The sequence below is a fragment of the Emys orbicularis genome, chromosome 1 (assembly GCF_028017835.1).
Source record: "Emys orbicularis isolate rEmyOrb1 chromosome 1, rEmyOrb1.hap1, whole genome shotgun sequence".
NCBI lineage: Eukaryota > Metazoa > Chordata > Testudines > Emydidae > Emys > Emys orbicularis.
This window is the reverse complement of record NC_088683.1, coordinates 366,352,978-366,380,398: the sequence shown is the minus strand read 5'-3', so window position 1 is coordinate 366,380,398 and position 27,421 is coordinate 366,352,978. Positions and strand designations below refer to the sequence as shown.

Below are 27,421 nucleotides of genomic sequence, written 5' to 3'. Positions count from 1 at the left end.
ATCCCCCAGCTCTCCACAAACACAGTCACTTTGTAAATGCTGATGCCTGCCTTGGTCTCCCTCCCCCAGTGCCCTGTCCTCCCTCACCATCCCTGTCCCCCCTCACCAGCCTTAGACCCCGTCTGAACCTCTCTAAAGAGTGAAGATCAGTAACTCATGTAATCTCAGATGTAAGGGTCCAGGATGGAACACCTGGCCCATGTTTTTCATCTCCCATGTCAAAGGAGCCAGGTGGTGAACTGACCCTTCACTTGATGAACAGCCTGATTATCCTCCCACGAAGGTGTTTGCTTTTCACGCTGTACACAATTGGGTTCATCAGCGGGGGGAGAAGCAGGGAGATGTAGCCCAGGAGAATCTGAAGTAAGGGATAAGAGCCCTTCCCAAATCTGTGCATCACAGACAAGCTGATCTCTGGAGTATAGAATAGCAGGAGGACACAGAGGTGGGAGACACAGGTGTTCAGGGCCCTCAGGCACTCCTTATGGGATGCGATGCTCAGCACTGTTTTGAGGATCATCACATAAGAAAGGAAGATGAGCATCGAGTCCAACCCCATCTGGAAAAGTTTAGTAAACAATCCATAGATGCTGTTGATTGTGATATCCGAACAAGCCATCTTCATGACCTCCTGGAACAGGCAGTAGGAATGGGAGAGGACATTGGCTCGACAGTATTGGAACCGTTTCAGAAGAAAGGGAAGTGGAAGTATTAGGACTATTGCTCTTAGCACAGCCACCAGTCCCATCTTGGCTATTCTCGGTGGTGTTAAGATGAAAGCATATCTAAGCGGGTTATGGATCGCAATGAAGCGGTCAAAGGCCATCAACAACAGCACAGAGGATTCAATGTATTGAAACAAGTGGATGAAGAAGAGCTGGGCTAAACAGGTATTAAGGCTGATCTCCCTAGAGTTAAACAAGTATATGCCCAGTATTGTCGGTATGGTGGTTATCGATAAGCCAAGGTCTGTGATGGCCAACATGGAAAGGAAAATATACATGGGCTCATGGAGGCTTGGATCTGTTTTTACAATGAACAGAATGACTGAATTTCCTGTTATTGAAATAACATACATGAAGCAGAAGGGGATAGAAATCCAGAGATGTGTGTCTCTATGACTCGGTAGCCCGGTGAGAAGGAATATTACAGATTTTAATTTGGTGTCATTGACAGCTGACATAATGTACTGGGCAGGTCCGAGAAGTTCTGAAATGACCTTCCTAAAAAAAAAAAGAGAGACTAGATGATATTTAGCAAGAAATCATTCTGCTCTCAGTGCAGGTCTATAGTCTCCCAGAGCTCAAGGTAGATAAGCAAAAACATACTGTTGGATTTACATGGTTCTGATTAGTCAGACTGGATCAGACTTGTAGTCTATCCACGCCAGTAACCAGTGGCCATGTCCAGATGCTTCAGAGGAAGGTGGAAGAAGCCCTAAAATAGGCAACTATGAGATAACCTGCTCCCAGGGAAAGTTTTCCCCTGATACCCACTAGTTAGACATATTTTGTGGTGTAAATCAGTAAGGTTGAGAACCTCCTCAAAACTTTTAAAAAACAATTCTCTATACTGTAATTGGATTTTCTGGTTACTCAGTCCCTCTTTGAATTCAGCTAAGCTCTTGTTCCCATTGATACCTTGTGGCTTTGAATTCCACATCCTACTGTATGATTTTACCATTGTGACCTTAGAACATACAACATAAGAAGGGCCATACTGGGTGAGACGAAAGGATGCTAGCCCAGTATCCTGTCTTCGACAGTGGCTTATGCCAGTTGCCCAGAGGGAATGAGCAGAACAGGTCATAATCAAGTGATTTATCGTCCATTAATTTATGCAGTACTCTTTTCAACCCTGCTACACCCTTCACACAGACCCTCTCTCTGGCCCTGCACTTCTGAGTGTGGATTCTTATATCATGACATGTGTGTAAATATATGGCATGTTTATGGTGAAAACGGTCATTGTATTTATCTGTCCTGCACCAAAGCTATTTTTAAATGTGTTTTATAGCTTCATTATATGAATTATTTTTTTCTGTGCTCCTGATAATCCAGGTCATGCAGCTGCCTCTTTCCAGCATATGGGATAAATTTTTAGGGTCAGGGTTTTAATTAAATAACAGTGATATCAACAGCCTTCCGCCAGACTTTCATGTGTTCTGTTTGTAATATTTGTATTACAATGAATATTTTTGGTATAACATTTACACATCTGTACCTTGGTACACACATGTCAACCACAGGTGCTGAACCCACTCGGACCTGCTCGGCAAGCACAGTTGACCCACAGTGGGCTGTAGCCCAGTGCCCAGTCTGACGGTGGGAGAATGGAGGGATTCCATCCCAAGAGCAGGAAGGCTACAAGTCCTGACATCTGGCACTCAGAGACCAGAGAGGGGGAAGGGATGCCAGTAGCCCTGCAGCTGTAGTAACTATAGAGAAAAAATTGCCCTCTCGGACCTGTTACCACAAAGCAATGCAGTTCTGAATTCCTGCCTTCACAATCAAGACAGAGAATAAAAGCTTTGAAAATACATTTGCTGATTAAATTTCCAGGAGCAAATAAACCTGAGTAGACTTGAGAGCTAGTCACTGACATTCCGTGGGGTCTCCTGTCACTCAGCCCCTGGCAGGATCGGGCGCAGAGCACACGGCACCTGTAGAAATGGGACCCCTTGAGAAATCCTGACTTGGGGCATCAGGCTTTTAACACTCCAAGCTCCGGTTTCTGTGTAACTTGAATAACGCACTGAGCACCTTGCTGCCTGTCCTCCTGCCCCTGTTACGGAGTCACTCTGACAGCCCAGCCGCGTTCGCTGCGGTGGCGCAGAACATCTTCAGATTTAAACAGCCTGCAGCCTTTACCCTTCACTGCACATTGTAAAGATAGTGAAACCTGCCAACGTACCCAATTCCTGCTAGAAGGGGAGCCACTGACACCAGAGGTTTTCACCCTAAAGGACAAGGAGTCATCGGAGAGGTAGCACAGGCAGCAGGCAGTGTCTGTTACGATAGGGAGGCAACTGTCTTTATGAAGCATGTCTGCACATTCCCTTGGGGGCCACTTGGCCCTCAGGGAATCTCAGCTGCTTGGCTTCCTGTGCACCAGCTTTAACTCCCATCTCGGCGAATGGCAAACTGCAGGAGGCTAAATCACAGGGGACGTGGGGTGATGCTACCTAATTGGACGGTAGTGCCAGCCCTGCTGCAGGCTCTATTCCTGGAATCCAGGCTTGTCATCACTGTTCGAACGGTTCTGATTAGTGACATGGCTGCCTCGAGGGCAGCTGAGTGGTAACAATGATGCTGTCACAGCTCTGATCTTGCTGAAACAAAATAAAATAGAATAATAATATGGGGCCTGATTACTCCCCGGCAGCCCCCTTTCCTGCATTACAAACCCAGGGTGCAGCCCAGGGAAGGGAGATTCCACAATGCTCCCTACATGGAAATTTCCCTCAGATCTTTCCAGTAGGGGAGGACCCTTCCCTTCTCCATGAGGAACAAGGGAGAAGGAGGAGGATTTTGGAGGGGAGTGAGGGAGTGTCATGGGATGCCGGGAGTTTCAGCACAGTCACCAGACCGGTGTTTGCTAACCATTGCAAACAATGGAGCAACAGACACAGGAGCCTCATCTTAGATGGTCTGGCTGGCAGAGAGTAGTCTGAGGGCAAAGGTCAGCTCTACACCTTGACCCTGTAACACACTGAGCACAGAGCTCTATGGTGACAGGGCCCAGGCTCACACAGTTTTCAGCAAAAGCTGCTTCCACAAGAAAGGAGCAAACAGAGCGGAAGATGCTCTCAGAGACACAGGGAAACAAGGCTGGGTCGAAGCAGGGATGTAGCCATGAGTGGGCCTAGGGGGTCACGGACCACTCATTTAGCATCCAAGCCCAATCCACCAGCTGGTACATAGAATCATAGAATCCATTGATGGATCTATCCTCCATGAATGTATGGCCTTCACAACATCCTCTGGCAAGGAATTCCACAGGTTGACTGTGCATTGTGTGAAGAAATATTTCCTCTTATTTGTTTAAACCTGCTGCCTATTCATTTCATTTGGTGGCCCCTAGTTTTTGTGTTAAGAGAAGTAGTAAACAACACTTTCTTATCTACTTTCTCTACACCAGTCATGATTTTATAGACCTCAATCATATCCCCCCTTAGTTACATTTCCAAGTTACATTCTTTTGAAAAGCCAAGGAGCTCTTGGGACCCATTCTAGTTTCCCTGTGTCCCTGACAGCATCTTCCCATCTGTTTACCTCTTTCTTGTGGAAGGAGCCTTTGCTGAAACCTGTGTGAGCCTGGCACCAAACCATTGTTCCTCTCTGGGGCTAGTGGCTGAGGAGGGAGCAGCTGGAAGCTCAGCATGTTGAGATTACCAGAAACTCAGGGAACTAAACACCTGTGACATCATTAAACAGGAACCCAAGAACAATTTCTTTTCCAGATGATAACGCTGAGTCATGCTTTCACCTGAATCTACTGAGGGACAAATCCATCGACCAGGCCGCAGAGCAGGGTCATATTGGACAAGCAATGCCACATGAGCTCCCAGTGTGACTCAAAATGGGCTAATGTGACCAATATGGACATAGGCCTGGAAAGGACCTCCTGGGTCAGTGTCCCTGGTCCCCTGTTATGGCAGGTGACCCAGGCATATCATCCTGTGAATAAGCCTGTGTAAGCAGGGTCTGAGTGAGTTCTCCCCCTGACAGCTATCCAGGAGGGGAGTGACTTCAGAAGCAAACTTTATTTTCATGAACACACTTACTCTGCCTAGGTTTCCAGTGAGAAACTTTGGTTAGTGTTGGGTTACAGATCACTGTAGTACTGAATGCATTGGGGGTGAAATGTTATCAATGTTACTGTTTTTATTGTATGAATAAAGGGGAGCAGAACTGTGCTTAACCTGCCCCAAATGAGGGGGTCACCCTGAGCTGAAAGTATCACATCAAGCCAGGGACTCGAATGCCAGATTCCTGTGAGGGTAATAGGGGTGGGGACAGGTGTCCTAGCCAGGATGTGTGGACTCTTCCTAAGGGTCCCAGGTCTGGTTTAACATGTTCCTACCCACTGTTCAAAGACAGAGCTAAATAGGGATCATTAGGAGCCTTTTGTTATTTTCAGTGATCAAATGAGAACTGAAATCACTTGTGGTGGGACGGCATTTCTGCCTGGCCTGTTAAACTTGAAAATCACTAAGAGCTGACAATCTCTAAGACACTGACCTTCCAAGATCAAAGCAGAGATACTGGTGGCAGCAGAAGTGGAATAACAGTTAGACAGTGGAGAGGAACTAAGTCTGGTGGGATGGCAGAGCAAGCAAGGTGCCTTCTTCCCCAGGTGGGAGGTGAACTCACACATGCACCTCTCAACCCTGTGTCCTCACTGACCAAGGATGACCACAGTGAGCGTGGTGAGGTGAGGGAGCAGAGAGGGGCACAGTAAAGTAACTTTTCATTGTAGAACTCAAGCATATGAGGCAGAAAACACGGCCCCATGCATTCTGTCCTTCTCACACTTTTTTGTTTAAGAATCCTGCTTGTGACATTTTCCCTAATTAATATCGGATGACTTCCCTCCTTTAATTAAAAGTTACTTTCCTACACTTAGAGTTTGTGCTTGCGAGTGGAGAAGTATTTCCTTTCAGAGGCACCAAGGGGTGGGGTGTAATTTCCCCAGTTTTCTGGATGGGGGCACGAGCCGCTTCTCTGTTGTATTTCTGAATGATCCAACCTACATTCTTTTGGGAAGCCAAGGGGCTTTTGGGACCAGTGTTGTAGCTAGAACAGGAAAACTAGCTGGGCCCAGCTTTCAAGAGCCCCATCACCACCTACAAGGGCAGATTAGGGTTTTGTGTGGCCCTGGCTCAACCAGAAAAACTGAGGTTCCCTCTCCATCCCTTCTGCAACCCCCTTCCTGCTGGGGAAATGGGGTCAAGGGCGCAAGGGTTTGCACCCTTCTCTCCTACCAGGGAGTGGGGTCAGGGCACGAGGTCAGGGGGTGGGGGCTTATTCCACTTCCCCAACCCAGCGATTATGAGATGCTGGGCTTACCCTACTCCTACTGCCCAGTGCTATTCCAGTGCCCCGCTCCCATTCTCCAGCAGCCGGGTGGGGGGAGAGGGGCAATCCCCCGCACCCGGACCTCACTTCACAGCAGGACTGGCAGGTGGGCGGAACGGAGCAGGGTGACACCATTGGCCCAGGACCTGTGGCTAATCCACTACTGGCCTAAACCCGCCCCAACGAGGAACACCCCCATCTGGAGCAAGAGACCAGGGAATCAGTGCTTCGGACCGGCAGGAGAGGGATACAGCTGGGCACCAAACTGGAAACAGGAGTCCCAGCTGGTGGATTGGGCTTGGATGCTAAATGGGTGGGCCCTGGCTCCCTAGTCCCACCCATGGCAGCACCACTGCTTCAACCCAGTCTTGTTTCCATGTGTCTCTGAAAGCAGCTTCCCATCTGTTTGCCCCTTTCTTGTGGAAGCAGCTTTTGCTGAAACCCCTGTGAGCCTGGGCCCAGTCACCACAGTGCTCTGTGCTCAGTGTGTTACGGGGTCAAGGTGTGAAGCTGACCTTTGCCCTCAGACTACTTTCTGCCAGCCAGACTGTCTAAGATGAGACTCCTGTGTCGGTTGTTCCATTCTTTGCAATGATTTGCAAACACCGGTCTTGTGAATGTTCTGAAACTCCTGGCATCCTTGTCACACTCCCACACTCCCCTCCAAAATCCTCCTCCTTCTCCCTTGTTCCTCACAGAGAAGGGAAGGGTCCTCCCGTACTGGAAAGATCTGAGGGAAATTTCCATGTAGGGAGCCTTGTGGAATCTCCCTTCACTTCCCTGGCCTGCACCCTGGGTTTGTAATGCAGGAAAGGGGGCTGCCAGGGAGAAATCATACCCCATAGTAACAAAGAGTCCTACAGATGTATTGGAGCATAAACTTTCGTGGGTGAATACCCACTTCATCAGATGCATGCCAGACATGCATCTGACGAAGTGGGCATTCACCCACGAAAGCTTATGCTCCAATACGTCTGTTAGTCTTTAAGGTGCCACAGGACTCTTTGTTGCTTTTTACTGATCCATACTAACATGGCTACCCCCCTGATACTTGATACCCCATAGTATTACTCTATTTTATTTTGTTTCAGCAAGATCACAGCTGTGATGGCATCATCGTTACCAGTTGTCCGCCCTCGAAGTAGTCATGTTACTAATCAGAACCATATGAACAGTGATGACAAGCCCGGATTCTAGGAATAGAGCCTGCAGCAGGGCTGGCACTACAGTCCATTTAGGTAGCATCACCCCAAGTCCCCTGTGATTTGGCCTCCTGCAGTTTGCCATTGGCCGTGACGGGATTAAAGCTGGTGCACACGAAGCCAAGCAGCTGAGATTCCCTAATGGCCAGGTAGCCCCAAGGGAATGTGCAGACATGCTTCATAAACACAGTTCCCTCCCTGTCTGAACAGACATTGCCTGCTGCCCGTGCAACCTCTCCGATGACTCCTTGTCCTTGAGCGTAAAAAACTCTGGTGTCAGCTGCTCCCCTTCTAGCAGGAATTGGGTACGTTGGCAGGTTTCACTATCTTTACAATGTGCAGTGAAGGGTAAAGGCTGCAGGCTGTTTAAATTTGAAGATGTTCTGTGCCACCGCAGTGAATTCGGCTGGGCTGTCAGAGTGACTCAGTAACATGGGCAGGAGGACAGGCAGCACTAGGTAGCTTCGGGATCCCTCCCCTGCATGTGCCCAAGGTGCTCAGTGCGTTGTTCAAGTTACACAGAAACCGGAGCTTGGATTAATAAAAGCCTGATGCCCCAAGTCAGGATTTCTCAAGGGGTCCCAATTATACAGGTGCCGTGTGCTCTGGGCCCGATCATGCCAGGGGCTGAGTGACAAGAGACCCCAAAGAATTTCAGTAACTAGTTCCCAAATCTATTTGGGTTTATTTGCTCCTGGAAATTTAATCAGCAAATGTATTTTCAAAGCTTTTATTCTCTGGCTCGATTGTGAAGGCAGGAATTCAGAGCTGCATTGCTTTGTGGTAACAGGTCCGAGAGGGCATATTTTTGCCCTATAGTTACTATAGTTACAGGGCTACCGGCATCTCTTCCCCCTCTCTGGTCTCTGAGTGCCAAATGTCAGGCCTTGTAGCCTTCCCGCTCATAGGATGGAATCCCTCCATTCTCCCACCCTCAGACTGGGCACTGGGCTACAGCCCACTGTGGGTGAACAGTGCTTGTTGAGCAGGTCCGAGTGAGTTCAACACCTGTGGTTGACATGTGTGTACTAAGGTACAGAAATGTAAATGTTATGCCAAAACTATTCATTGTAATACAAATACTAGAAGCAGAACACATGAAAGTCTGGTGGGAGGCTGTTGATATCATCGTTATTGAATTAAAAACCTGACTCTAAAAATTTATCACATATGCTGGAAAGAGGCTGCTGCATGACCTGGAGTTTCAGGACAGCAGAAAAAAAAATAATTCATATAATGAATCTATGAAACACATTTAAAAATAGCTTCTGTGAAGGACAGATGACTTACAGATAAATACAATGACTGTTTTCACCATAAAATTGCCACATATTTACACACATGTCATGATACAAGAGTCCACACTCAGAAGTGCAGGGCCAGAGAGGGTGTCTGTGTGAAGGGTGTAGCAGGGTTGAAAAGAGTATTGCATAAATGGACGATGAATCACTTGATGATGACCTATTCTGTTCATTCCCTCTGGGGCAACTGGCATAAGCCACTGTTGAAGACAGGATACTGGGCTAGATGGACCTTTCACCTCACCCAGTATGGTCACTCTTATGTTTGTATGTTCTAAGGTCACAATGGTAAAATCATACAGCACCCAAGTAGGCTGCGGAACTCACAGTCACAAGGTATCAATGGGGCCAAGAGCTTAGCAGGATTCAAAGAGAGACTGGGTAACCAGAAAGTTCAACTACAGTATAAAGAATTGTTTAAAAAAAAATTTAAAAAAAAGTTTTGAGGAGGTTCTCAACCTTACTGATTTATACCACAAAATATGTCTAACTACTGGGTGTCAGGGGGAAACTTTCCCTGGGAGCAGGTTATCTCATAGGTGTCTATTTCAGGGCTTCTTCCACCTTCTTCTGAAGCATCTGGACATTGCCACTGGTTACTGGTGTGGATAGACTACATGTCTGATCCAGTCTGACTAATCAGAAACATGTAAATCCAACAGTATGTTTTGGCTTATCTACCTTGAGCTCTGGGAGTCTGTAGGTTTGCACTGAGAGCAGAATGATTTCTTGCTGAATATCATCTAATCTCCTCATCTTTCTTTTAGGAAGGACATTTCAGAATGCATTGGACCTGCCCAGTACATTATGTCAGCTGTCAATGACACCAAATTAAAATCTGTAATATTCCTTCTCACTGGGCTACCGAGTCATGGAGACACTTATCTCTGGATTTCTATCCCCTTCTGCTTCATGTATATAATTTCAATAATAGGAAATTCAGTCATTCTGTTCAGTGTAAAAACAGATCCAAGCCTCCATGAGCCCATGTATATTTTCCTTTCCATGTTGGCCGTCACAGACCTTGGCATATCGATAACCACCATACCGACAATACTGGGCATATACTTGTTTAACTCTAGGGAGATCAGCCTTAATGCCTGTTTAGCCCAGCTCTTCTTCATCCACTTGCTTCAATACATTGAATCCTCTGTGCTGTTGTTGATGGCCTTTGACCGCTTCATTGCGATCCATGACCCGCTGAGATATGCTTCCATCTTAACCCCACAGAGAATAGCCAAGATGGGACTGGTGGCTGTGCTAAGAGCGATGGTCCTAATACTTCCACTTCCCTTTCTCCTGAAAAGGTTCCAATACTGTCGTGCCAATGTCCTCTCCCATTCCTACTGCCTGTTCCAGGAGGTCATGAAAATGGCTTGTTCGGATATCACAGTCAACAGCATCTATGGATTGTTTACTAAACTTTTCCAGATGGGGTTGGACTCGATGCTCATCTTCCTTTCTTATGTGATGATCCTCAAAACAGTGCTGAGGATCGCGTCCCATGAGGAGTGCCTGAGGGCCCTGAACACCTGCGTCTCCCACCTCTGTGCCCTCCTGCTCTTCTACACACCAGAGATCAGTTTGTCTGTGATACACAGATTTGGGAAGAGCTCTTATCCCTTGCTTCAGATTCTCCTGGGCTACATCTCCCTGCTTCTCCCCCCACTGATGAACCCAATTGTGTACAGTGTGAAAAGCAAACACCTGCGTGAGAGGATAATCAGGGTGTTCATCAAGTGAAGGGTTAGTTCACCACCTGGGTCCAGTGACATGGGAGATGAAAAACATGGGCCACCTATTCCATCCTGGACACTTACATCTGAGATGACATGAGTTACTGATCTTCACTCTGTAGAGAGGTTCAGACGGGGTCTAAGGCTGATGAGGGGGGACAGGGATGATGAGGGAGGACAGGGCACAGGGGAAGGGAGACCAAGGCAGGCATCAGCATTTACAAAGTGACTGTGTTTGTGGAGAGCCGGGGGATTGGTGCTATGTTGGCTCATAAAGAGCCGTATTAGTAGCCTCTCTGACCTCACAATTCCTGTCAATAATCAATAAAGAGAAGGGATGTGGATGCTGTTTCCCATTACACCTGGCCTGTCACTGTCCCGTCTTTGGCTAAACATCCAAGGGCTATGAAAACAGCAGCAGAGCTGTTCTGCTGTCACAGTTCTGGCCCCTCCTGAGTGCTCTGGGTGCAGCATGACCCATGGGTGCTGCACCAGCTGGGGACAGGGGCTATTCAAGGGGCACAGTCACCCACCCTTCCCCTACACCGTCAGCCAGGAGCTTGTGACCGAGTGGTGACAGAGACATGATTAATGCAGGAGGGCCAGGAGAAATTATTCAGGCAACCCCTCAGTTAATGGCTTTGCACACAGCACACCTGCTCAGTCCACTCCCCACTGAGGCAGGGCAGAGCTGCATGTGTGAGTAATGGTCTGACACACAGGAGTCCTGGTAGGAGACTCAGGCCGAGGTTCCCTCCCCGTGTGCTCCATTTGTGCTGCCCCAGCAATGTGAAACAGTGGAAACTGGCCCCAGCTCAGGCCCAGCTAGCTCCTATCCCAGCCCAGCCCATTCAGTGTAGGGTGCCCACCTTTTCAAAAGGCAAAAGCGGGACACAGGCCGGGAGCCTGGTCCCCTCGGTGACCCCGCCCCTGCCCCTCTTCTTCCCCCTGGAGGCCCCACTCCCTGCTCCTCCTCCTCCACTGAGGCTCCACCCCCTGTCCAGGCCAGAAGCCAGAAACAGGCCATGGAAAGAGCTGATCAGGGAGCCGGAGCCTCTGTGAGGAGCCCCAGATCCTCCACCTCTCCTGGGCAGGGGACTGGGGGGACAAGAGAATGCCCCAGCCTATGTCCCTGTCCCTCAGGACGCATCCCCAGAGAAGGTGGAGAGTCTGGGAATCCCCATAGCAGCCTGGGCTCCCGGGGTACCTGTAACTGTGCTTTTGTGGGTCACAACTGTGAATACCAAATTCAGGACAAACTGCTGAGAAAAAGGGCAGACAGACCCCAAAACTGGTGATTATTCTTCCGTGAGATATGCCAAAGCAGCAACAGAAAATAAACTTCTGTTTCACCACAATGGCTAACAAGAAGCACAGTAACTTGCCCGTTTAGACAAGCCCTTAGTGATTGTTGGCTCTTAGATATTTTCAGCTTGTAGCAGGCTGGGCAGAAACGCTGTCCCACCACAAGTGATTTCAGCTCTCATTTGAGCACTTAAAATTACAAAGGCTCCTAATGGACCCTATTTTGCTCTACCTTTGAACAGGGGGGAGGAACAAGATAAACTAGACTGGGGACCCTTAAGGAGAGTCCACACCTCCTTGCTGGGACACCTGTCCACACCCCTCTTCCTTTCAAAGGGCTCTGGCATTCGAGCCCCTGGCTTAATCAGGGACTTTCAGCTGAGGGTGACCCCCTCATTTGGGACAGGTTAAGCGCCATTCTGCTCCCTTTTATTTATACAATAAAGACAGCAACATTGATAACAACATTTCCCTACCCCTGCATTCAGTACTACGTGATTTGTAAGCCAGCACCAGCCAAAGTTGATCACTTGGGCAGCACAGGTTAGTCTGCTGGATGCCTAGGCAGAGTAAGTGTGTTCACGTAAATACAGTTTGCTCCTGAAGTCTCTCCCCATTCCAGCCTGCTGTCAGAAGAGAACTCATTCACACCCACCTTACACAGGTTTATGCACCGGACGATATGCCGGGCAAGCCTGCCATAGCAGAGGACTGGACTCATTGACCCAGGAGGTCCCTTACAGGCCTATGTCTCTTTGGGTCACATTTCCCATTTTGTGTCACACTGGGAGCTTATGTGGAGTTGCTTGTCCACTATGACCCAGCTCTGTGCCCTGGCCGATGGATTTGTCCCTTAATAGATGCAGGAGAAAGCAGTTATCCAATGTTATTGCCTGTAAAGTAATTTTTCTTAGTCTCTTGTTTAGTGATGTCACAGGAGTTTAATTCCCTGAGTTTCTAGTAATCTCAGCATGCTGAGCTGCCAGCTGCTCCGTACCCAACCACTAGCCCTGGAGAGGAAGGACGGTTCAGCGGTTTAAGTGCTGGCCTGGGACTCAGAAGAACTGGCTTCAGGTCCATGCTGTTCCACCAGCTTCTTCTGTGACCTTGGGCAACTCACTTAGTCCCTTTGTGCCTCAGCCACAGGTGTTTTATCATGGCTCATATCACTACCTACTGCACAATTTATAAATAGGAAGGAGGCATTGCTTCAATAAATTCTGCTGTTCCTGATGTCGCCATTTGGCTCGATTGACTTCAGGTGAAATTGTAGTTGCTGCTCAGTTCCCTCCATACGAAAGAAGAAGGAGCACAGCACTTTTTGACAAGTGAGTTTTTTACAACTTCTCATAACACAAGAAGTAGGGGCCACCACATGAAATTAATAGGCAGCAGGTTTAACACCAATAAAAGGAAGTGTTTCCTTACAGAACGTACAGTCAACCCGTGGAATTCCTTACCAGAGGATGTTGTGAAGGCGAAAACTATAACAGGGTTAATGCACCAAACGGGATTTACCCCAGCGAAGCGCCCCAGAGCCCAACCCTCTGCCCCAGCCCTGAACCCCCTTGAACACCCTTACTGCAGCCCAGGCACCGCACCCCAACCCCTAGCCATCTCCTGAATCCTAAGTCCTGCCCAGACTCCACATTCCCAGCCCAACCCCCTGCCCTGAACCCCCTCCTGCACTCCAAACACCTCATCCTCAGACCCACCCCAGAGACAACACGCACAGTTGGAGCCCTCACCCACTCCTGCACCCACCCTCCTGCCTCAACCCGCAGCCCCCTCCAGCACTCTGAACCCCTCATCTTTCTCCCCACCATGGAGCCTAGGGGGCCCTACCAATTCTAATAGCCCTAGGCCCCCAGAAGAGTTAATCCGGCGCTGATCACATATCACTACAAGCTAAGTTAGACAGGCTTTGCTCTGGAGATAGAGAAACAGAAATGATCCAACCTACATTCTTTTGGGAAGCCAAGGGGCTCTTGGGGCCAGTGTTGTAGCTAGAACAGGAAAACTGGGTGGGCCCAGCTTTCAGGAGCCCCATCGCCCCCTACAGGGGCAGATTAGGGTTGTGGAAGTAGAGCAAGAACTGACAGGGATTTGAAGGGGATTTCAATGCATACAGTCTCTTCTGTGACCAAGAGTCAAGCTAGCTGTAACCCTAATAATGCAAGATTTGTAGAAGCGAGGATTGTGTGAGGCGAGTGGGAAAGAACTGTGTGAGAAGTTGTTGCGACCTTGTGTAGATAAATATGGAATGTAGACTAGAGTCTAAATAGATGTGAAAAATAAGATATCAGGATGACCTATGTATAAACAAAATGCAGCTGTTGCTCATTATTGTTGATAACAAAAGGTATAAATGCTTGCTGTAATTGTTTACCTGTTGAGAGACCTGCCTAGGAGGGGGAGACCCTGTGTCCTATTGCACTCTCTCCCTCTACGCAATTGCTTGAGAAAATAAAGTATCTGACTTTGCTGTACCCAACCAAAAGAGTGAGAACTCTGTTTTTCTCTGGCAATTTGGGGGCTCATTCGGGATGGCAACGCCCGCTGAGACTGCGGCAACTGCTGCGGACCTTTCCCCTTCGAACCCCATGGCGCCACAATAGAGGTAGGAGACCTTTTGAAATCTCTATTGGGGTATCGGAGGAGGACTGTCCATGGGGCCATCTGTCCCTGTTGGGCTTACACCATCTGAACTTATTGACTGTGCAGCAGGATCAGATGCAGAGCGGTGCTGGGGAACTGTTTCACCGCCCCCAATAAGGTTAGTTTGAAGTGGTACTGAGGACGTAGTTTGCCACCCTCAATAAGGCAGTTGTATGTGGTACTGGGGACTATAGTTTGGCCGCCCCCAATAAGGTTAATGCATAAGGGAAATGCATTAGGTTAATGCACCAGTGCAGAGGGGTTGTGGTAATGCCCTCAGAGAAGAACACAGGTGTGTTCAGTCCGGACAGAGGGGTTGTGGTGACACCCTCAGGTTAAATAAAAAAAGGAGGAAAAAAGGATAAAAAGAGGAGAAAACCGATGCATCATAGTATTTAGAAACAGAGGCCTTGGTGTGTGGGATTGGAAAATGGGTGGGGGACAGTCTAAGCATTCTCCCTCACCCCCTAAGGGTACCCCAGCAGATTACATGTACATACATTATGGTCCTAGAACCTGCAGATATTTAGAAAATTGGAATCTTTACACGCGTGAAAATCCATCTAAACAATGCCCACTAGAAGGTACCTTCAATCTAGATAAGATCATACATCTCAGAGGAGCTTTTAATCACCAAAAAGCCTCTGACACACAATGGGAGCAATTTGTCTATTGAGGAAAGGAACGGGTTAATTTGAAATTCAGCTTGGCCCAGAGATAAAGAGAAAGCTGCTCTGCATTCAAGGTCAAGAATCAACACAGACCATGCCAAGTACAAAGAAAAACTGCTTTTGGCCCCAGCTGGTTGTGAAAAAATATAGACAGAGGCAAACCAAAGGCAATACAAGTTACAGGACTGAGATTACATTTGCAAAGCTTAACTGTCCAGTGAGATCCGACAGTCTGGCTTTGCGACCCTGGAGCCGACGTGGTTTGGGGACGCTGAAGAAGCCACAGGCAGCCGGCCTGGACTGTAATCTCTGAAGAGACGCTGCAGGAGATCCCAGGGTGTAAAAGAACAGCCCTCCCAAGAGCGGAAGCAAGTTGGAGATTCTGGACAAGCTGTATACAGGATAATCTCCCGTCCACCTCTCCCCCTTCTCTGGACGTTATACACAGATGTGGGACATTAATGTTTTTCTTCCCCTGAGTGATGTGGGAGCGTTCCCAACACTCTCTGTTGTTGTTTATTATTTTATTAATAAAGCTTTAAAATTCAGTCATATGGTGTGTTTTCTTTATCTTCACCCAACGATCCTGCGGTGTCAGCCTGATCACCTGACACGAGGGATAGATTGGTAACAGAAATATGTCAGTTTTGGTGGAAATTGAGAAAGGGGGGAGCCCTGCAGAATGCACACCATCTATTTGTTTTGCCCTTGTTATTTTATGTTTGCTTTGCTTGGTATTGTTGGTGTTCTATGTTGAGGATTGCATGATTAAAAGTGTTCCTGCTCTCAGCTGCAGTAAGTCTGAGAACCGGAGAGGGGTTTAGCATTCCTCTCTCCACTCCGGTTGACCGGGAAGGGTGTCAGGTGGATCTACCCCCAGTCATAGCCGGACTGGGCAATAGAGAAGTTGGAGAAAAGGGAAGAGATGTGTGCTAGATGTGATAACTAGAATTGAGAAATTAAGAGCATAGATCATGAACCAGGCAGCAACTCAAACCTACGCCCAGGGCAAGTTGCAAGCCTTGAGACAGGACTTCCAGGCAGAAAAGGAAGCACTGGCTAAGCAAGTACCGGTACTTCAGGGACTTGTCAAAATTTAACCATTTGTGCTCAGCATACGCCGTAACAGCAGTGCGTTTGCCACAAGAGAAAATTGAATAGTTAAACGCCAATGGGCCATGCGTTTTTGCCCAGGTGGCAAGCCTCACAAGGGAGGACTCGGGTAGCCTTGTGAGTTAGAATGTTTATGGGAAGAGACCAGGAAGGGCGGGGGGCTAGTTGAGAAGCCCACCCTCCTAGCTAAATTGATAGTGGAACAAGCTGGTGCCCATGGAAGGGACGGTTCAGCGAGAAAAGCAGGATCAGGCCCAAGCGGGTAGGCAACAGATAGAGTATTTGGAAAACAGTTTGGAAACTTTGAGGGCATAGTAGAAGGAAAGGAGTAAGTAATTATAAGCATGGGGATTTCAAATCCCCAGGACAATAATTGAAACGGTAAAATCTGAGTTGATTGGGTGTCGTTTTGGGAGACAAGCAAGTGATTTAAGGAAAGAGAGGGAGAAGTTAACTCTGTAGTTGCTAGAGGGAATCAAGCAGTGAAACTTGGTAGGAATGTCTGTAAGTAATCCAGGCAAGAGGTTATTTAAGTGGAATTATTCAACTATGAATAAGTTAGTCGAATTTGCTGAAGAACATTCCTGCTGTGTACAATCTGTGTTTTATAAGTTTGAGATGAATTGGTATTGTTTAAAGTTGCAAAACCAAGAATACTTTTGCCAGACACAGGAAACTAGTATTGTTTAATATGGTATTTAGCATTTAATCCTTAAGGTGACTTAATACTTTACAAGATTAAAAATGTTTTAAATAAAGACCAAAGGTTGTGGCTGCAGCAGGGTAGTCAAAGCCAGGAGAATAAAAGATTTGAATTTGGTTTTGTGTAACAAAATAGCAGATAAAAGATCTAGTAAAGAGAGAGAAGGACAGTGCCCCTGGCTCTGTGTGGTTGAGCTGTCACTTTACTAGGGGTGCATGGAGATTTTGTAAGCACAAAAGAAACAGTTACACCTTGTGTAGAAAGTAATGTGACTAGTATTGTGGAAGTTTCCGTATGGAGGAAATGTGCATTTCCCCCAGAACATGTGCAGTGTATGTTATAGCAGGGGTAAAAGAAATGCAAACCTACCATGCTATTTAATTAAAATCATATTGGAACTCCAAAGGGAGCCACAATAGGTTGTGTTGTCTTTTTCAGATCACTGTGTGTTTGAAAACAGGAGTTAAAAGTTAATTGTGTCCCTTTTTAAGTAATAATCTTTAAGCTGTGGAGAGCTTTGGATCCAGAAGCAAGCCAGAAAGCATCTGTATTAATGCAAATTTTCTAACTGATAAGGTAGAAGCCACTGAAACCTGGGCTGCCTATGAAACAAATACAAGAAAATATGGGGTAATTCCTCTGTTTTGCCTGAAATCTACAAGAGTATTTGTATATAAAGGAAATATTTTAAGCAATGACTGACTGCCCCAGAAGGGATAGACCTATGTTCTTTTTGTCTAACAGAAAATCAGAGAAAACTGATGCCAGCTGAACAGCATTCAACGTACCATGCATTTACTGGCACAATAGGAATTATGTTCTGTGATCTATGTCCTGTCTTGTGATGTTTGTCTCGTGGCCAGAATTGTTGTGTTTAATATTTTCATAAGACAGTCTAATTCAAAATTAAATAGAAGGATTAAATCAAAAAGCAGATATTTGTTTTATTCAACTTGGAATACAAAGTGTTTGGCTAAATCAGGAAAATGTGATATACTAAAGTCTAATACATTTGCTTAAGTCAGAAAAAAAGAAATTTCATTGGCCAAATCTTTTAATTGAAAAAAATTGTTGTTAAAATTTGCATACCAACAGTCTTTGGAAGCAAGGACATGAAAGGTTAACCCACTCCCCATATTGCCCATGGGATCCTTCTGGCTACCTCAGATTTCTAGCCAGAGGGCTGGGGAGGGAGGAAAGCTATTGGACACCAGAGGCTGTACTGAGTGGACTCCTCAAAAGTGGATGTGCTTGTCGTGGCTTGTTGCTCCAAAGCTCTGTAACAAAGTTATTTTACTGGAAGGGTATATGTAGCAGATATTCAATAATAAGACTAATGTACTGTATAATGGCAATGTGTATGTGTTCATTGCTAGGAAAAGGTGTATGAGTGAAGGGTGGAAATTTCCTTTGTAGGTTAAAAGAAGCCAAGAAGGGGTGAAGGAAAAAGAACAGAACAAATTTAAAAAAAAATAGCTAGCAAGCTCAGTCCAAAGATAAGATGCTGGCCCCGTTCAAGGACACTGCACAGCTAAGACTTGGCTGACAAGCAAGAAAAGGCGGGGCCTGAATGTACCCAAGCAGCTATGAGATCTGCAAAACACTGCCAGGCATTAATGAAATGTGTTAGGTTTCTTTTCTCACAGGTAAAGAAGCGCTACCCAAAGACCCTAGCAGCCCTGCCACTCTTTGGAACCAGGAGACTGGATCTATATAAAGGTCCATCAGTGAAAGACTGCCCTGGCTCCACACTGGAAGGGCCCTTTCCAAGTCCTGTTAACCACCAACACTGCCGTGAAGTGCCAAGGACTACCTGCCTGGACCCATGCTTCGCACTGAAAAAAAATAAAGACCCCTCCACCTCAGGAGGATTCTCCTACTGATGATTAGCCTATTTCTCCTTCTAGCTCTGCTGTGCCTTCTGGACAGCAGGGAAAAAGGACAAGGTGAAGTGCTAGTAACCTCTCCCTTGTCCACTGACAGACCTACTGTGCCTTTGGATTTTTCTAGAAGAAGGAAAACGATTACAGGGTGATGTGCTGGTAAGCTCTCCCCTGTATGATGCTGAACCATGACTGATTCAGGAAAAGAGAAGAAGGAACACTCACTCCATTGAAACCACTAAATTCCAGGGATTCCTGCCTACAAAAGACATTAAGAACTGGCCCTGGTGAAGAAACAAAGAATTATACACTGGCAGGAAGAAACTTGTGGGACCCATGCTTGGGAATGTGGTATTGATTGGATTTTGGGGTTTATTCTACAGGCTGCACCCTGTGTTTTGGATAAGTCCTTCAGCATGTATTGCCTTCCCTAATTGGAATTTAAATGACAAGTACCAAAGGCACCTTGTTGCCACTGCCCCTGCCATCTCCTCCATTACACTATTACCCCTGTAACACATCCAAATACAGACAATGCCATATATCTGTTAAAACCAATGGCCAAGGCCTTCACACTTTAGTGATTTATTTAAATATTGTTTGGAAAAAAATATTTTTAAGGTTCAGGATATCGCATATAAGCGAACAATAGAATGGAAAAAGACTGGTCAGAGGAGATAATAGTATATGATATCACTACAAATGAACCCCAAGAATCTGTAATTGAAATTGATGGGTTCTATAGTGAAGTAGATATGATGGCTGTCCCTGGAGTTTGCAATGTGTTAGATGAAAGAGGCCCTTATTGTTATTTGGTCATCCAATTAGTGAATAATTAAAAGAATACCCAAAGAGTTTGTTCTGCCACCGGAAATGTTATCTCTATTGAAATTATTCCAGTGACTGATAATGTAACCTGTACTCTATTGCAATATACCCCCCTCTTATGTCATTAATATTAATACCTCCCAGAAGTATATAAAGGTGTACAACCAACAGATGTGGTATAGTACTACACCAAAGAGAGATGTATTAGGATATCGATGGACTGTGATTAATACAACACTAGGGACTGTCAAATTTACATTGCCCTTATCCAGTTTCCAGATCACCTCTACATACCCAAATTGCTCCCAAGAACAAGAAGCAATGGGCTTAAACTGCAGCAAGGGAGGTCTAGGTTGGACATTAGGAAAAAGTTCCTAACTGTCAGGGTGGTTAAACACTGGAATAAATTGCCTAGGGAGGTTGTGGAATCTCCATCTCTGGAGATATTTAAGAGTAGGCTAGATAAATGTCTATCAGGGATGGTCTAGACAGTATTTGGTCCTGCCATGCGGGCAGGGGACTGGACTCGATGAACTCTCGAGGTCCCTTCCAGTCCTAGAATCTATGAATCTATGAATCTATTAGATTATCACAACAAAGGGCCTGGGTTATTTCCTCTAGAAAGAAGAGGTACTTGACCGGGTCCCTATGGGATGGGGCCAATAGTGTAGCAGCAATTTGGAATATTTTCAAGAGCCAAGAACATGATGAGAAATTGGGGCAACTAGAAAAGGCCACTGGTCTTATTTCTGGAGCACAGCTGACCCAGGTGCAAGCTGGAGTTGGTGAATTACATGTTATTTCTACCTTTAGTTAATAACCAGGAGTTGTTGACAGAGATGGTATTGAAGATCACTGAGGCTGGGAAGGTATTGCAGTGGGATTTGGCATGGTCAGAATTCAAGATTTCCTGAATCACCACATGATGGCCATTTGAAGTGATCTCGAGCATGAGGCATAGCCTACTGCCCTTACAGATACCTCAGAAATGCCATCTGATGTGTGGCCATGGAGACATACTTGGAGATTTTCAGGATGGAGTTGTATATACTCACAGTGCTCCTCCCAAGCATATGGGCTGGTAGGAGGGGTGTGGGCTCCCACATACTGAACCCTAGTGGGTCCATGGGGAGGATGCATGTGGGACTGGATTATTCACCATGATATCTGGGAGATAAGACCACCTGGTATGCCTAGCCGATTTGTTGTTAGTGCTCCTGGAATAACACCTGACATTTGGATGGGGATAGGGAGTCAATGGACATTTTGGCCGTTAGAACCTCCACAGCTTTCGTGTACACATAAACTGAAGCCAGGGGAAGTTGTCACTGTTCATGACAACATTTGCTGGGAGGGTAGGGGACAAGGAACTACCCTGACAGGACACCTACTTTTTCAAGATAAAGATAGCTGTGTGTATGTTAAAGCCACCACATTGCGAGATATATGTTTTAATCTCACTACTGCTGCAGGCAATCATATTATTTACTGGCCTGCGGATAGAGTTTTACAAGTAGCCCTTAGGTTCCAGACATCCTTTAAATGGACTAGTTTAGTACCTGATTAATTTCAAAATTTGCTTTCACTGATACCAGAGGTTCAAAGAATCTCTGAAGTACAAGGGCAAGTTCACATCCTTCAAAATATATATCTAGTTGAAAAGAATGCCTTTCATACAGCTCACAGAGTGTCTACTTTGTGTACTAAGTATGATGTATTGTGCTTTGTGACTAAAACTGTACAACAGCCCCATCATATTATTACTGTGGGAATGTTACTGCTTTTATTGTTGTTATTTGGTTTAGGATTATTTTATTGTTCTTGTAAAGGACGTGATAATAGTAATACCTTTCATGCCCATGCTAATGATGCATTGTCATTGCATCCAATCAAAACCCCTAAGGTTGAAGAATTTAATATAGAATCTGAAATCCAAGGCTTAATGCAAATAGAGGTTTAAGGATGTTAGTTGTACTAGAAGTACAAAAGGGGTGTGTGTGGAAGTAGAGCAAGAACTGACAGGGATTTGAAGGGGATTTCAATGCATACAGTCTCTTCTGTGAGCAAGAGACAAGCTAGCTGTAACCCTAATAACGCAAGATTTGTAGAAGCAAGGATTGTGTGAGGCGAGTGGGAAAGAACTGTGTGAGAAGTTGTTGCGACCTTGTGTAGATAAATATGGAATGTAGACTAGAGTCTAAATAGATGTGAAAAATAAGATATCAGGATGACCTATGTATAAACAAAATGCAGCTGTTGCTCATTATTGTCTGTAACAAAAGGTATAAATGCTTGCTGTAATTGTTTACCTGTTGAGAGACCTGCCTGGGAGGGGGAGACCCTATGTCCTAGTGCACTCTCTCCCTCTACGCAATTGCTTGAGAAAATAAAGTATCTGACTTTGCTGTACCCAACCAAAAGAATGAGAACTCTGTTTTTCTCCGACAGGGTTTTGTGTGTCCCTGGCTCAGCCAGGAAAACTGAGGTCCCCTCTCCATCTCTTCTGCAGCCCCCCTCTCCTGGGGAAATGGGGTCAAGGGTGCAGGGGTTTTCATCTGTCTCTCCTACCGGGGAGTGGGGTCAGGGCACGCGGTTAGGGGGTGGGGGCTTATTCCACTTCCCCCACCCAGCGATTATGAGATGCTGGGCTTGCCCTACTACTACCGCCCACCGCTATTGAAGTGCCCCGATCCGTTCTCCGGCAGCTGGGTGGGGGGAGAGGGGCAAACCCCCGAACCCGGACCACGCTTCACCGCAGGAGCGGCAAGTGGGTGGAATGGAGCAGGGTGACACCATTGGCCCAGGACCTGTGGCTAATCCACTACTGGTCCAAACCTGCCCCCACTTGGCACGCCCCCATCTGGGGCAAGAGACCAGGGAATCAGCGCTCCGGATTGGCAGGAGAGGGATACAGCTGGACAAAAACTGGAGTCGGGAGTCCCAGCTGGTGGATTGGGTTCGGATGCTCAGTGGGTGGGCCCTGCCCCCCCAGGCCCACCCATGGCTACACCCCTGCTTCAACCCAGCCTAGTTTCCCTGTGTTTCTGAGAGCATCTTCCCATCTCTTTGCTCCTTTCTTGTAGAAGCTGAAACCCGTATGGGCCTAGGCCCTGTCACCATAGTGCTCTGTGCTCAGTGTGTTACGGGGTCAAGGTGTGAAGCTGACCTTTGCCCTCAGACTACTCTCTACCAGCCAGTCCATCTAAGATGAGGCTCCTGTGTCTCTTCTTCCATTGTTTGCAATGGCTTCCAAACACCAGTCTGGTGACTGTGTGGAAACTCCCGGCATCCCCGTGACACTCCCTCATTCCCCTCCGAAATCCTCCTCCTTATTCCTTGTTCCTCATGGAAAAGGGAAGGGTCCTCCCCTAGTGGAAGGATCCAAGTGAAATTTCCATGTAGGGAGCCTTGTGGAATCTCCCTTCCCTGGTCTGCACCTTGGGTTTATAATGCAAGAAAGGGGGCTGCCAGGGAGTAATCAGGCCCCATATTATAATTCTATTTTATTTTATTTCAGCAAGATCACAGCTGTGATGGCATCATCGTTACCACTCAGCCGCCCTCGAAGTAGCCATGTCACTAATCACAACCATTCGAACAGTGATGACAAGCCCAGATTCTAGGAATAGAGACTTCAGCAGGGCTGGTGCTGCAGTCCAATTAAGTTGCATCACCCCACGTCCCCTGTGATTTGGCCTCCTGCAGTTTGCCATTGGCCGTGACGGGGGTTAAACCTGGTGCACATGAAGCCAAGCAGCTGAGATTCCCTGATGGCCAAGTGGCCCCCAAGGGAATGTGCAAACATGCTTCATAAAGGCAGCTACCTCCCTATCTGAACAGATACTGCCTGCTGCCTGTGCAACTTCTGCGAAGACTCCTTTTTCTTTAGGGTGAAAACCTGGTGTCAGCGGCTACTCTTCTAGCAGGAATTGGGTACGTTGGCAGGTTTTACTATCTTTAAATTGTGAAGTGAAGGGGAAAGGCTGCAGGCTGTTTAAATTTGAAGATGTTCTGTGCCACTGCAGCAAACTCGGCTGGGCTGTCCGAGTGACTCCGTAACCGGGGCAGGAGGACAGGTAGTAAGATACTAAGCTGGTTATTCAAGTTACACAGAAACCTGAGCATGGAGTTCCAAAAGCCTGATGCCCCAAGTCAGGATTTCTCAAGGGGTCACATTTCTACAGGTGCCGTGTGCTCTGGGCCCGATCCTGGCAGGGGCTCAGTGGAAGGAGACCCCACGGTATATCAGTGACTAGTTCTCAAATCTACTCAGGTTTATTTGCTCCTGGAAATTTAATAACCAAATGCATTTACAAAGCTTTTATTCTCTGGCTTGATTGTGAAGGCAGGATTTCGGATCTGTTTTGCTCTGTGGTAACAGGTCCAAGAGGGCATATTTTTGCCCTATAGTTACTACAGTTACAGGGCTACCGGCATCTCTTCCCCCTCTCTGGTCTCTGAGTGCCAGATGTCAGGCCTTGTAGCCTTCCCACTCATGGGATGGATCCCTCCATTCTCCCACCCTCAGACTGGGCACTGGGCTACAGCACATTGTGGGTCAACTCTGCTTGTTGAGCAGATCCGAGTGGGTTCAGCACCTGTGGTTGACATGTGTGTACTAAGGTACATACGTGTAAATGTTATGCCAAAACTATTCATTGTAATACAGATATTACAATCCAAACTTCCATGCCATGCCTGTATATCGAAAGCCAGCAGCAGAGTTGTTAGAATCTCTGCCGGAAGGAGCAGGGGTAACTTTACTGCTTAATGGCTTTGGCTTTAGAAAGTGTTTCAGAAGTGCTCCACATATTGTTTGCAATGGGTTTGTGCTATTAACTCTTTGTTCAGTGCACATTTGTGTGATACTCTCTCCTGGCAACAGACTAGAAGCTGTTTCTAACACTTATATTCAGAATCATGCACTCAATAAGTCTGCAAGACTTGTGCAAGACTTTCCAAAAAGTCATGAGAGACCAGAACCGCTGGTCTGTGTTTCAGCAAACAGTTTAGCTGAGGTGCAGGAAAGGGGAGTGGTATAGTGGTTCTATGTAATTGACACCAGTCACCAATTACATGAGCATAGCCGAATTTGTACACTCAGGTGGATATTAGTGCAATACCTGTGTTTGAGGAATTGAACATTTGTGATGCCACCTCCTCCCCTGCCCAGCTGAAATAACTGTCAGTGTTAGCTTGTAATTTTGCAAATATTTACAGACTGTTGCATGGGCAGAGGATGCAGGTCCCAGGGGTATAAAGGGAAGCCTGTAGGATGATCGAAGTCTCTGGATTCCATTAACATTGGCCAGGCACTTCAGCTTCTCTTGGAGGGTTTCCTGGGGGCCAGAGTAAATCACTGGAAGCATTTGGTAACAATGAGTTAATAGAGCCTGGTTCTGAGTGAATTTACACATGAAACTCTGGCATGAGGCTGCTGAAATCTGTTATTCAATTAAGGACCTGACCCTGTCACGGGCGCACAAAAAATAATTCATGTAATGAAGCTATAAAACACATTTAAAAATAGAATCAGTGCAGGACAGATAAATACGACTGTTTTCACCATGCACTTGCTATGTGTTTACACACATGGCATGATACAGTGGGACACACTCAGAAGTGGAGGGCCAAAAAGGGTGTCTGTGTGAAGGGTATAACAGAGTTCAAAAGAGAACTACATAAATTCATGGACGATGGATCACTTGATGATTACCTGTTCTGTTCATTCCCTCTGGGGCACCTGGCCTAAGCCACTGTCGAAGACAGGATACTGGGCTAGATGGACCTTTGGTCTGATCCAGTATGGCTACTCTTGTGTTATTATGTTCTAAGGTCACAATGGTAAAATCATACCGTGCTCAAGTAGGCTGTGGTATTCACAGCCACAAGGTATCAATGGGGCCAAGTGCTTAGCAGGATTCAAAGACGGACTGATTAACCAGAAAATCCAATTACAGTAGAGGATTGTTTTTAAAAAGTTTTGGAGAGGATCTAAACCTTCCTGATTTATACCACAAAATAACTCTAACTAGTGGGTGTCAGAGGGAAATTCTCATAGCTGCCTAATTAGGCCTTCTTCCACCTTCCTCTGAAGAATCTAGACATATCCACTGGTTACTGGATAGATAGACTACAAGTCTGATCCAATCTGAATAATCAGATTCATGTAAATCCAACAGTATGTTTTTGCTCATCTACCTTGAGCTCTCGGAGTCTGTAGGCTTGCACTGAAAGCAAAATGATTTCTTGCTAAATACCATCTAATCTACTCTTATTTTTCTTTTAGGAAGGACATTTCAGAACTCCTCAGACCTGCCCAGTACATTATGTCAGCTGTCAATGACACCAAATTAAAATCTGTAATATTCCTTCTCACTGGGCTACCGAGTCATGGAGACACACATCTCTGGATTTCTATCCCTTTCTGCTCCATATATGTTATTTCGATAGTAGGAAATACAGTCATTCTGTTTATTGTAAAAACAGATCCAAGCCTCCATGAGCCCATGTACATTTTCCTTTCCATGTTGGCCGTCACAGACCTTGGCATATCGATAACCACCATACCGACGATACTGGGCATATACTTGTTTAACTCTAGGGAGATCAGCCTCGGTGCCTGTTTAGCCCAGCTCTTCTTCATCCACTTGCTTCAGTGCACTGAATCCTCTGTGCTGTTGTTGATGGCCTTTGACCGCTTCATTGCGATTTATAACCCGCTGAGATATGCTTCCATCTTAACCCTGCCAAGAATAACCAAGATGGGACTGGTGGCTGTGCTAAGAGCGATGGTCATAATACTTCCACTTCCCTTTCTCCTGAAACGGTTCCAATACTGTCGAGTCAATGTCCTCTCCCATTCCTTCTGCATGCACCGGGAGGTCATGAACATGGCTTGTTCGGATATCACAGTCAGCATCATCTATGGATTGTTTACTAAACTCTTAACAATGGGGTTGGATTCACTACTCATCTTCCTCTCTTATGTGATGATCCTCAAAACAGTGCTGCGCATCACCTCCTACAAGGAGTGCCTGAGGGCCCTGAACACCTGCGTCTCCCACTTCTGCACCCTCCTGCTCTTCTACACACCAGAGATCAGCTTGACTTTGATACACAGCTTTGGGAAGGACTCTTATCCCTTACTTCTGATTCTCCTCGGATACATCTCCCTGCTTCTCCCCCCACTGATGAACCCAATTGTGTACAGCGTGAAAATCAAACGTCTTCGTGTGAAGATAATCAGGGTCTTCATGAAGTGAAGGGTCAGCTCACCACCTGGGTTCAGTGACATGGGAGATGTAAAACATGGGCCACCTCTTCCATACTGGACCGTTACATCCAAGATCACATGAGTTATTGATCTCTACTATAAAGAGGGGTTCAGATGGGGTTTAAGCCTGGTGAGGGGGGTCAGAGATGGTGAGCGAGGACTGGGCACTGGGGGAGTGAGACCAAGGCAGGCAGCAGCATTTACAGAGTGACTTTTTGTGGAGAGCCAGGGGATCGGTTGGAAAAAAGGTCATATTAGTGGCTGCTCCGACCTCACAGTTCATGTCGATAATCAATAAAGAGAAGGGATGTGGATGCTGTTTCCCATTAGACCTGGCCTGTCACTATCCCTTCTCTGGCTATACATCCAAAGACTATTCAAGGGGCACAGTCACTCAGTCTTCCCATGCACACTTAGCCAGATGCTTGTGACTGAGTGGTGTCAGGGACATAATTAACACATAAGCGCCAGGCAATGCCCCCGTTAATGGCTTTGCACACAGCACACCTACTCAGTCCACTCCCCACTGAGGCAGGGCAGAGCTGCATGTGTGACCAATGGTCTGACACACAGGAGTCCTGGTAGGAGACTCAGGCCAAGGTTCCCTCCCCGTGCGCTCCATTTGTGCTGCCCCAGCAATGCAAAACAGAGGAAACTGGCCCCAG

General features: G+C 46.6%; 3 protein-coding genes across 3 annotated transcripts; 2 read left to right on the top strand and 1 right to left on the bottom strand.

Annotated features, from left to right (window-relative positions):
• Nucleotides 1–247: 247 nt before the first annotated feature.
• LOC135892890 (olfactory receptor 51G2-like) lies at nt 248–1,183 on the bottom strand. Its single transcript, XM_065420658.1, has one exon. It carries the CDS (start codon nt 1,181–1,183, stop codon nt 248–250), a length of 936 nt encoding a protein of 311 aa, XP_065276730.1.
• Nucleotides 1,184–9,390: 8,207 nt separating this feature from the next.
• Nucleotides 9,391–10,326, top strand: LOC135893397 (olfactory receptor 51G2-like). Its single transcript, XM_065421207.1, has one exon. The coding sequence runs from the start codon at nt 9,391–9,393 to the stop codon at nt 10,324–10,326; it is 936 nt and encodes a 311-aa protein (XP_065277279.1).
• A 15,483-nt stretch (nt 10,327–25,809) lies between these two features.
• On the top strand, nt 25,810–26,745 carry LOC135895321 (olfactory receptor 51G2-like). Its single transcript, XM_065423392.1, has one exon. It carries the CDS (start codon nt 25,810–25,812, stop codon nt 26,743–26,745), a length of 936 nt encoding a protein of 311 aa, XP_065279464.1.
• The last annotated feature ends 676 nt before the right edge of the window (nt 26,746–27,421 follow it).